We start from the raw sequence: 12018 nt of genomic DNA, 5'->3' as shown, positions 1-12018 counted from the left end.
AGATAATATTGCCCGAAACACTTCAGAATTCATCCTGCTGCTTTTGTCAGCAGTCACATCATCAATAAATACAAGAGAACCAGTTCCATTGGCAGCCATACATGCCCACGCCATGACACTACCACCACCATACTTCACTGATGAGGTGGTATGCTTTGGATCATGAGCAGTTCCTTTCCTTCTCCATACTCTTCTCTTCCCATCACTCTGGTACAAGTTGATCTTTGTCTCATCTGTCCATAGGATGTTGTTCCAGAAATGTGAAGGCTTTTTTTAGATGTTGTTTGGCAAACTCTAATCTGGCCTTCCTGTTTTTTGAGGCTCACCAATGGTTTACATCTTGTAGTGAACCCTCTGTATTCACTCTGGTGAAGTCTTCTTGATTGTTGACTTTGACACACATACACCTACCTCCTGGAGAGTGTTCTTCATCTGGCCAACTGTTGTGAAGGGTGTTTTCTTCACCAGGGAAAGTATTCTTCGGTCATCCACCACAGTTGTTTTCCGTGGTCTTCCGGGTCTTTTGGTGTTGCTGAGCTCACCGGTGCGTTCTTTCTTTTTAAGAATGATCCAAACAGTTGATTTGGCCACACCTAATGTTTTTGCTATCTCTCTGATGGGTTTGTTTAGATTTTTCAGCCTAATGATGGCTTGCTTCACTGATAGTGACAACTCTTTGGATCTCATATTGAGAGTTGACAGCAACAGATTCCAAATGTAAATAGCACACTTGAAATGAACTCTGGACCTTTTATCTGCTCCTTGTAAATGGGATAATGAGGGAATAACACACACCTGGCCATGGAACAGCTGAGCAGCCAATTGTCCCATTACTTTTGGTCCCTTAGAAAGTGGGAGGCACATATACAAACTGTTGTAATTCCTACACCGTTCACCTGATTTGGATGTAAATACCCTCAAATTAAAGCTGAAAGTCTGCAGTTAAAGCACATCTTGTTCGTTTCATTTCAACTCCATTGTGGTGGTGTATAGAGCCAAAAAGATTAGAATTGTGTCGATGTCCCAATATTTATGGACCTGACTATATAACATTTCTGCATTAAAATGTCTGCTGCTGCACTACTGGCTAATGTTAGCTTGCTGGCTCACTAGCTAACTGGTCAGCTAGCTACCAATACAGATCAAATCAATAAAAACTTAATTATGTTGTGGACAATGCAGCTATTTTCTTAGAATGACATGAATAAACGTTACTAAACGTAACGTGAATAAACTTGAATGGGTGCACTCGCCCGTGAACAGATGCATTCTAACCAGCGATGTGTTTAACAATAAAAACTACAACTCCCATAATTCCACGCAACTTCCCAACGTCATCAAACATCTGTGTTTACAAACCATTGTTTTAGTTGAGAGACCCCTAGTGGCAGAAAGTTACATGTTGTACGTTTAAGTTAAGGAAAATGTCATCGGTGGGCTTACGGTTCCGTGACATGCGAATCCCGCTCTCCTGGGTGAAAGTCTTGTGTTTGACCCATCCACCACCCCAACCAACCTCCTTACGCGGAATTTCGGCCTTACATACTACTCGCTACCGTAGTCGCTCTTAATCCTACGTCATCTTCTCATTGACTTTACATTGGCGTTGTTTTCCGTGGTGGCCACACAGATTTTTCACACATTCCGTGCCACCACCACGTAATGCGCTGTTAACAATTCGTGATCATTTCACGGAATTCTGTGCGACCAGGCTGGCTGCATAACCATGTCCTCAGATTACCTTGTGATGTTGAAAAATGTACCTCTTTTCCTTCCTGTATAGTACTATTATATGCTTTGAGTTTCTCAAAAGTAAGTAAACAGTAATCACCCAGTGATTATAGGATTTATTTACAGTAACAGAACATTACAAGATTGAGAAACAGAAATATAAAAGTGGAATTTGCAGGCTGTGTGAAAATCAAAAGGACAACAGAAAAAAAATGCATAGATTTTCCTTCACCAACAGTTTACTTATTTTTTCTAAGACAGATCTAATCAATGCAAAACTTATAAAACTAACTAAAAAGAAGTTATACTTGAAGGAAGTATGTTTTTTGTCTTTGTATTTGTTGAGATGTTACTATCTGAAGAAAAGTTACACTGTGAATCCTGTTTAAGTAGACTTTTGACTCATCATAGCAGGAAACGGCACAATGGTAACATTGATGGTGAATTTGTTCTATCTAGGTGTGACAGTGAGCCAGCATGCACAATCCCAGGGATGCAGTCATTGTTTATGTGTCACGTAAATAGCGAAGCTTGGACCCAAATGCAGAGTTCAGAATTTATTAACAAAAAACAACAACCAAAAATGTCAGAGGATGGCAGAGCAAAAACTTACACACAAGTAATCCCAAAAGGCAAGCAGGCCAGGAAGCAAGGAACGAGCAGGCACGACCGTACACAACACGACACAACACGACACGACAATACAGCACAAAAACAGAACAATGATCCGATAAGACACAAATAAAACACAGAGACTAAATATGTCCGCTGTGAGAAAGGTCAAAGACACATACACTAACCGCAATCAAAACTCAGCATTCAAGCTGTGCTTTTATGCAGTATTTACATTGCCTGAGAATAAATGATAAGTTTTAAGTTTTTAAGATTTCTCTCAAGTCTTCTAAATTCCTGTGACCTCAAAGGTCCATTTAAGAAGTGCTAACCATCCTATACGTATTCTTTTGATGTGGAGGCTGACTTCACAGGTGTGAATTTGGATGGGTAGTGGGGGTGTTCATTTGTGGGAGGGCAGTTCCAACACAGTAGCCCCCCTCCCAACAGCAGCAGTGCAGCAGCCGCCCAGCCGATGTACAGCGACGCTCCTAACTCATACCTCTGGGCTTCGATTATCATCGGGTTGTAGAAGTCGCTGACAATGGTGTTGGCAGACCAGGAGACTGGAATGAGACAGAGCAACCCCGAGATGATGAACAAAACTCCAGCCATGATGCAAGCCTTTGACTTGGCTTGCTCCTCCTCGATGCAGTTGGTGCATTTCCCGCCAGCGATTGACAAGATCAGTCCAAAGATTCCAGCCAGGATGGAGATGATGATCATGGCACGAGCGGCCTGCAGGTCTTGGGGCAGAGCCAGCATGGAGTCATAAACCTTGCACTGCATCTGGCCTGTACTCTGCACCACACAGTTCATCCACATGCCCTGCCAGATGGTCTGAGCCGTGATGATGTTGGCCCCAATGAAAGCGGTGACCTTCCACATGGGCAAGGCGCACACCACGATGACCAAGAACCAGCCAATCACAGCCAACGCTATACCAATGATCTGAACCCCCTGAGAAACCATTTTGCTCGCTTGGTTCCACACTCTAAATCCAAGAAGAAAGACAAGTAGAATGGTGTGAGATTGTATTTATATGGTTGTTGTGGGAGAAGAAGGGACACAGACATGAGGGTATGTAATACCACAGTCCTCAGCTCCTATTGGCTAGAATGAGTTTACACACAAACAAAGATGCAGGGACCTTTAGCAGTGCTGACCTGCTTGAATCCAAAGCTTCAAGGTCAAATACAAAAAGAAAATACTTGTTTCCTAATCCATCAACCTTTTACTCTCTAAGTGACAAAGATTTCAAAGTAAAAAGTTGGGCTACAAGCAGAAAAGCAGGAAAATTTAAACCCACCTTTTCACGTTGATTAACCGTGTTTTTTTAAGATTGTACAGTAAATGTGGTATACATACAACTCGTTGAAGAGGAAAATCGGATAAACCTACTCTATTTTGGGTTCAAGTATCAGGTCTGAACAAGAACAAAAGCCAAAAAACACATACAGTAGGTAATGTTATTTAAAAATATGCTGTATGATTGTAAAATGTGCATCACAAATGATATGACAATTACAGGTGATAAAAGTATTGTTACTTGTTACTGGGTGTTTATACATGATCATATGTGACAAACAGGATGTATTATTTTGTTAACAGCAAGAGGCAGTGTTGGACAGGTAATGCCTCAGAAATTGGGAAACTGTAAGTTTCCTGTAAAAACAAACAAACATGCAGCTCATAATTCATAAGGATGATACAAAAAGTCTGACTTGATTATATGGACGTCTAATACTAGGTTGGTCATAAATTAGAGTGTTTATTTGTTGCTTCGTACATGATAAAGTTGTAAAGTAGTTATATATTATATCTGAATTAAGTTCAAATGTTTTCCACACTTCTTTTGTCTGCAGGATAAGTGAATTGGGAGTATTTACATTATATTTAGGATTTATTATATTATTTATTATTGGGACAACTTGATAGTATGTATACTTTTGAATTGTTTTTATTAAATATTTATCATTGGTTTTACAGTTATTAAATCTATGGGTTATGTAAAAGAGAGTCCCACCTCCTTTATTCTTTCTGAAGCTTCCATCTTAGCTTGAGAAGAAGTTGTTTTTATATGTTTTTATGTTATGAAATCTAAACGAACAAAACAAAGCATGATAATTCAATGTTAATAAAAAACTTTATTTACAGTTTCAGACAGTCACTTATAAAACATTTTGAAATGAAATATGTAAAAGTGTACAAATGGATGAAAACAAAGGAAAATAAGTTGTTATATGCTGTTCCAATATACAGATGTGTATTTTTTTCACTCCCACCGCATTGTGTCACTCAGTCCATATTGTTTGGGTGTGGTGCAAATCTCTTCATCCTGGCACTGATAAAACAAATCTATAGAAGTGCTGTAACTCGACATGAAAGTGTCAAAATCAACTGTGAGCACAATGAAAACACAGTAAAATTAAAATTATACTTTTTGTGGCAACATAAATCAATGTCATGGACCACAAAGTCTTTTTTTTTTAAGCTCTTTGGCTTTTCTCTCCTCAGACATAGTCCTTGGGTGCATTTGAACGGGGAGCAGAGTACTTGGCAGAGAAGTTATCCTTGCGAGGGCAGTTGGCACAGAGGAGTGCACCACCCAAGATGAGGAGGCCTGAGGCCCCCCAGCCGATGAAGAGTGAAGCTCCAAGCTCCCTTTTGTCAAGGCCCAACATTGGGTTGTAGAAGTTCTGTATGATGGTGTTTGCTGTCCAGCTCACAGGGATGAGACACAAAACACCAGCAACGATAAAGATCACACCAGATGTCACGCCGATTTTGGCCTTGGCGCTCTCCTCTTCCACACAGTTGGTGCATTTGCCCCCCGCGATAGAGAGTAGGATGCCAACGACGCCAAGCAGCAGAGAGATGATGGTGAGGGCGCGGGCAGCTTGGAGGTCCGAGGAAAGGGCCAGCATTGAGTCATAAACCTTGCATTGCATCTGACCTGTGCTCTGGACCACACAGGTCATCCAAATGCCCTCCCAAGTGGTTTGAGCGGTGACAATGTTTTGGCCGACGAAGGCTGTCACTTTCCACTGGGGTAGGATGCAGGTAACGATGACCCCAATCCAGCCGATAATGCAAAGGGCAATGCCCATCATCTGAAAGCCGGCCGACACCATGTCTCCTCAGAAAGCTTCTTGCACAGTCGTCCAAAAAAAACTAAATGGTCCAAAAGTGTGTGTCTCTGGAAGTCAGTTAAGTCTTGCTTGAGAGATCACCAAGAGTAAATGTTTGGGTAAGGTTGGAGCAGGTCTTTTATACCCTTAACTCGGGAGGGGCTTGACACACACGCACATTGTTACACAGCTGTGACGTGATGACTACCCCCACCCTGAAGTGTGGGCATGTGTCATCATGTCAGTTTTTGTCTCAGTCAGGTAATCGTATAAAGTGTAACAGCCCCACTGTGACTCACAGGTATTGAGATCCATTGAGCACACTCAAAAAAAAAAAAAAAAACACCATCAGTCACACCCTCAAAATGCCATTAACTAGCTTTTTGGTCCTGTTTTCTGTACTGTGGAAACAGTGATACTACTACTCCTTTAAAAGTCATTGTAGCGTGTACTAAAAAACAGCTTTTATGGAACTGTGTAGAACAGCTTTGTTTAAGAATGCTTACTTTGTATTTTTTAGTTCACCCAAGTAGTTCTCAAATGTTTCCTAGATCTATTGTTCTTCTCAGGTTGTAAAGGAGCACATACTATTTTAATTGTGATTAAAATGAGAGAGACAGCAATAATGTTCTCAGTTTCAGGATTTCATCAAACATTGACTATTTGTTTGTAAATGAGTGAAGGTGTGTTTTCCACCCTCTGATGTCAGTATACTCATTTTAGTAAAGTCATACCTGTCATTTCCATTTTCCATTCAATTGGAGACAAAGGTGGAACTCACAAGCAACTTTTGTCCACAGTTGTCCAATTGTACAGACTGAAAATTGAGTGAAAATGTACGTATTTCAGAATATGTGAGTGCATAAATCTACTATTCTCTTCCTTACTTCACTATACTATTCACTATATAGTCTTAGAATTAAATACATAGTATACAGGATTTAATCAAGAGCCACTGTTGTGAAAATGACTAGATTAGTTAAATCCAAATTCTTGGCCTCTACTGCAGCTATACTGTTGACATTACTATCAAAACAACGTAGCATATTGTTAAAATTGTCATCTTGCCCTCAATAAATAAATGACTTTGATAAACTACAGAATGCAGCTGGTTGAGTAAATGCTCAGATCATTCTGGTATTAATCAGTCCCACTATACCCTATTTACAGTGTACAAATGTAACAAACAAGTACATGACATCCTACACTGATTACGCTGATTTAAACAGGCTTATTCGCACAGTAGTGCAACAGAATAGCATTGTTGGCACAGCTAAAGGACACGCCCATTTAAATATTTTACAAGATTTTAATAATGATGCCATTAAAAAGGAAAACCAAAACAATAATAATTTCAGTGATTGTTTCCTTAAGAACCCTATTTGTCCAATCATAAAGAAGTACTTTATATTAAACATGCATTCTACAGTAGTTGAAAAATCAAAGCTGACCTTGCAGTGATGTCAGTCCTTAAAGGCTGATGGGTTGCAGCCTTCTCCTGTAGGTTTTCTTGGGAGAAAAATGGGCACTCTGCAGTCCGAGGGTCCCACTTGGTTTATCGACAGTTTTCCACAGCAATGAGAAGATATCAGGAGGACGATGTTGGGGAAAAGGCAAACACTATGGCAAGTGATTCCTCTTGACACAAAAAGAGGGAATAGTGAGAGGGGGCAAAGAGAGGTAGAGAGGGAATCAGATTGTTTCAGAAATGAATGGAGGCAGTGTTTAAGGGCCAAAACTGCCGTTAGGACTATAATGCCTCTATTTTATCCAAGGTAGAATCATTAAAGCTACCTCGGCCTGGCTATGGAGATTGGGTTCCACACACAAGGAGGCTGGGAGGAATTTCCACAATTAAGAATCTGAGGAGAGATGGTTTTAGGGTGAGATTAGTCCTGATGTGCAGGTCCTGATAGGCATCAGAGTGGCCAAAATCTATTAATCCCATATTTTTGAAAGATTCCCATACTGTAATTATGGTAATCATGCAGCAACTTCACAATGCATACAAAACACTGTATCAGCTGAATAATCTTATATATGCATAATCAAATCTTTTCAAATCAGATATTATATGTGAAACTTTGTGGGAGGGGGGAGGGGGGGGGGTTTGAGGGGTTTACTGAAGTGGTTTGAGTCTTATTTAAAGAATAGGGACTACTTTGTGTCTATAGGGAATTATACATCTGAGCATACAAATATGACGTGTGGAGTTCCCCAAGGCTCCGTTCTGGGGCCTCTCCTGTTTAACATCTACATGTTTCCACTGGCTCAAATTATGGAAAACAATAAAATAAGTTACCATAGTTATGCGGATGACACACAAATTTATATAACCTTATCGCCAGGGGACTATAGTCCAATACAACAACTGACTAAGTGCATTGAACAAATTAATGACTGGATGTGCCAGAACTTTCTTAAATTAAATGATGAAAAAACTGAGGTGGTTGTTTTTGGAGCAAACGAGGAACGATTAAAAGTCAGCACTCAGCTTCAAACGATAATGTTAAAAACAACAGACAAAGCCAGAAATCTTGGTGTAGTCATGGACTCAGACCTGAATTTTAACAGCCACATTAAGACAATTACAAAGTCAGCCTATTACCACCTTAAAAAATATATCAAGGGTTAAAGGACTTATGTCTCAGCAGGATTTGGAAAAAAATTGTCCTGCTGCTCGAGTCCTCACTAAGACCAAGAAAGTGGATCACATCACTCCAGTTCTGAAGTCTCTACACTGGATTCCAGTGCCTCAAAGAATTGATTACAAAATACTTTTGCTGGTTTATAAATCACTAAACGGTTTAGGGCCAAAATACATTTCTGATCTGCTACTACACTATGAACCACCCAGACCTCTCAGGTCGTCTGGGACAGGCCTGCTTGTTGTCCCCAGAGTCAGAACTAAACAGGGGAAGCAGCGTTTAGTTTTTTATGCTCCATATATCTGGAACAAACTCCCAGAAAACTACAGGTCTGCTGCAACTCTCAGTTCTTTTAAATCAAGGCTGAAGACCTATCTATTTGATGTTGCCTTTCTTTAAATAAGCATTGTTGACACTGTATAACAATCTATATAAACATATGAAGAGAAATTCCTAAAACAAATAATAGAATTGAATTCATGATTATTCCGGTGACATTCTTTTGCAGTAACGGACATATCTCTGATTATTTCTCTGATGCAAGAGACAGACGTTGGGCTGGTCAAAAAGTTAGTCGAAGTAACTAACTAATTTAGGCAGAAGGCCTAAAAGAAGAAAAAAAATAGTCTATAAACACTCTGAGCGAGTTCTTGACTATTTAGAGACAGACTGCAGAAGAAGTAAAATAGTTTAAGAACAATTTTCTGGACTATTAAGAGATTTTTGTCTGCAGGGCTTTACCAGGTTTTGCAAGGTTTGCCGAAGAAAAGAACTAAGCTTTGCGGTGACGACCACATCGAAAAAGATAAGAGTATACTAAAGGAAAAGCTTCTGTAACTATGGGGAACGAAACCTCAAAGCCGTGCGACGCATCTGGACCCATAGTGGGTGAGATGGTTACAAAGTATGGACCGGACTGCTTAAGATATCTGTCATATTGGTCAAAAAGCTTTGGCTTTCCAAAAACTGGATTACTGAGTCCAGGAAAGTTATTTTATCTGCTTTTATATATTTAACTGTTTTAACTGCTCTTCAATGTTTAATTTCTTATACTGCACTGTAACTTTTTTTTTTTTTTCTCGTATTTTATCTGTTTTTAATTTTTGAATCTGTTTTCATGTAAATCTGTTTTTCATTTTTGAATCTGTTTTCATGTAAAGCACTTTGAATTGGCCTGTTGCTGAAATGTGCTATACAAATAAAGCTGCCTTGCCTTGCCTTGCCTTTTGTTAGAGTAAAGGGGCGTGAAAAATGTCAATATTTCAGAGTGTTCAGCTGAAAAATTTTGCCCAAGTAATTAATGGTGCCAGAAAACTATACTGAAAGCTCAAGTCTCCTCATTGGGACTTCAACTTTGCAACAAAGCATAGTACAATCTTTGCAGCAACAGGTGAACTCGACTCCAGCAGCCGTGAGAAAATGCCAGAGGGAGCCCAAGTGACAAGTGTCAGCAAGTAGTTCAAGGCAAGCCCAGACTTTGCAGTAACGGCTGCCTTTGGCTCCCACTCAGCTGTCCAACCCTTCAGTTAAACTGGCTGGGTCATTATGCATATCAATGCAAAAGTAAACAACAGCCATGTTCTTTGGAACCTTCATGAAGTTTCCTAAGGTTCAATTGAAATAAAGTTAAACACATAAATGAAACATGTGTTATGAAATAAATATATGTGTATTGTACATATGGAAACACTGCAGCCATTTTGAATGTTCAGGGTGGGTTAACTACAAATATTGGGAACAATACTACCGTCGCTGCTTGAATGTAGCAGAAAAAAAGTAAGATATAGCTTCAAATATACAATCTCTTTAGATTCTTGATGTACTGTCAGTTCAGTTGTCCCACATTTCAAAAATATGTACATTTGTTTTTAATGCATTTGGTTTCTGTAAATCTGTAAAATAATAAATGTTTTCTTGATGTCCAATGTCGGATACAAACATTGTGCATCTTGGTGGACAATATGACATTGTGCTCCCCACTCTTGAGTTCATGTACAAAATCTAAATGGTATTGCGGTCCAATGCTGTATGTAGTTTGTTTGGAGTTAACTTAATAATCTATTATCTTGTAGTTGAACCAGGCAACTGATATATTTGTGTTTCTCACAAGTTTAGTGTGGTGGATTTGTGGATGTAAACACATGCGGTAAAGTTCCTTTGTTTTCCTATGGGGAGAGTGCTGCCGCCCAACTAGGCGCAGGGCTACCCTTGGCGTCCCGCACCGCTCAGAATTGCGCGTGCGCTGCGCTCAAAGTTCAAATTATTTCAACTTTGACCTTGTTGCCGCTGACCTGTCAAGGCTCAACCAATTCCAGAACGTTCCTGCGCTGCGCTTTGCCTCTCTGCTCTGCGCCCTACCTCGCGGTTTTTCCGCTGATCATGTGTAGGCGGCTTAAGGCAAGGCAAGGCAAATTTATTTATATAGCACATTTCAGCAGCGGTGCAATTCATTAAAGATGGCTTAAGGGATAAGCCGGCAATAATTCTGATTTTATTCATACTGTTACATTGTTGACAGTGAAGATGGTAGTTTTTGTTGTACTAAGTTTTACAGAGTCAAATGTGAAGAGACTCTGGACAGGACGGTAAGTCAGTCCCTATTTTTGATATTATACAAATATCCTAAGAGACAAATATCACAAACTCACTGTTGAGTAGCTTACAAAATAACCATTGTGATATGATAAATTAAAGATGTTCTTGTGTACACCACGAGGTGTAAATACAACAGAGCTAAATCATGACTAACTATATGAATATTTTGAGGTGATAGTCCATGCTAGAATGTGGTAGTACAGTATTTTAATCTCATTGTAAATTACTAAACTCACTATACAACATTCTAAGTCCAGACATGAGATATATTTTCTGATGTAATGAAAATCATCCTTAGTTACATAGTTTGGGTAGAAAGAACTACTAGTAGTTTCATGTGTCAGAGTGGGAAGTATGTGTGTGTATCTGTGTAGGTACACCGTGTCTGTATTTGGCATGTGATGTCATCACAGCGATCCCTTAGGCTGTTGTCCAGATACCCGTCACAGTTTCTGTGTGTAATTTGAGCACGGTACCATTTGTGGGACTTCTCAGTGAGTCACGCGTTTGTCATGACACATTATCACATGACACAAACAATAACCTGAAGTCTTCAAGTGTCTGCTAAAGTGATGAGAGAGATTTTACAGATTTTTAGAGAAGATCTGGTCTGGTGAAGTATGGCATTAATAGTGTACAATATCTCAAAATATCAAAACATGTATTGTTTCTTTCAGTGGTGGAAGAAGTACACTGAAAAAAGAAAAATGTTGAATTCACATAAAAAGAAATATGTACATCGGTTGCACATATATTTATGTTTATCAAAATGATTAATTTCTATTTAATATACTGAATTTTTATTTGCAAACCCAACATGAATTTATCATGTAAATTCAAAGTTTTTCATTAATGTTAATTATATTCAATTATTCTGTGATGACCCAACATTTTTTTGGGGTTAATTTCAAGTTTCCCTTTTATGTTAAGTGTATTCAATTCTCACCTATTGAAGCAACATGAGATTTTTATGTAAAGTATATGCAATGTTGTTCTGTTAAATCAACTTTTCCTGCTCAAGTTAGTCTCATAAAGATCCTGCATACTTTCTGTATAAATTCTACATGCTAAAATTATTTCTGTATGCTGATTTCTACTAATCTCTTACCTACAGCATTTACTCCTTTAACATTTTCGAAAACAAATAAGGCAAAAACAAAAAAGTTTCGTTTACAACTGTATTGTCATAGAACAGAAGGTTCAGTGTAATGTATACACAAACACATATGCACACATTCACAAACAATCTCATATTAGAAGAAAGCACCTTTTTCTTTCACAAGAAACACTTAGTACCCAAG

At 39.0% G+C, this 12018-nt stretch overlaps 2 protein-coding genes across 2 annotated transcripts; both read right to left on the bottom strand.

Moving 5' to 3' along the window:
* Positions 1 to 1833: 1833 nt before the first annotated feature.
* Positions 1834 to 3386, bottom strand: LOC144515811 (claudin-4-like). The gene has a single exon (XM_078246949.1). It carries the CDS (start codon positions 3313 to 3315, stop codon positions 2680 to 2682), a length of 636 nt encoding a protein of 211 aa, XP_078103075.1. The 5' UTR covers positions 3316 to 3386; the 3' UTR covers positions 1834 to 2679.
* A 1084-nt stretch (positions 3387 to 4470) lies between these two features.
* On the bottom strand, positions 4471 to 5607 carry cldna (claudin a). The gene has a single exon (XM_078246950.1). It carries the CDS (start codon positions 5475 to 5477, stop codon positions 4857 to 4859), a length of 621 nt encoding a protein of 206 aa, XP_078103076.1. The 5' UTR covers positions 5478 to 5607; the 3' UTR covers positions 4471 to 4856.
* Between the last annotated feature and the right edge of the window lie 6411 nt (positions 5608 to 12018).

Source organism: Sander vitreus, chromosome 3 (genome assembly GCF_031162955.1).
Source record: "Sander vitreus isolate 19-12246 chromosome 3, sanVit1, whole genome shotgun sequence".
Classification (NCBI taxonomy): Eukaryota; Metazoa; Chordata; class Actinopteri; order Perciformes; family Percidae; genus Sander; species Sander vitreus.
Note: the sequence above shows the minus strand (reverse complement) of the source record. Positions and strands in the feature narration are given on the sequence as shown.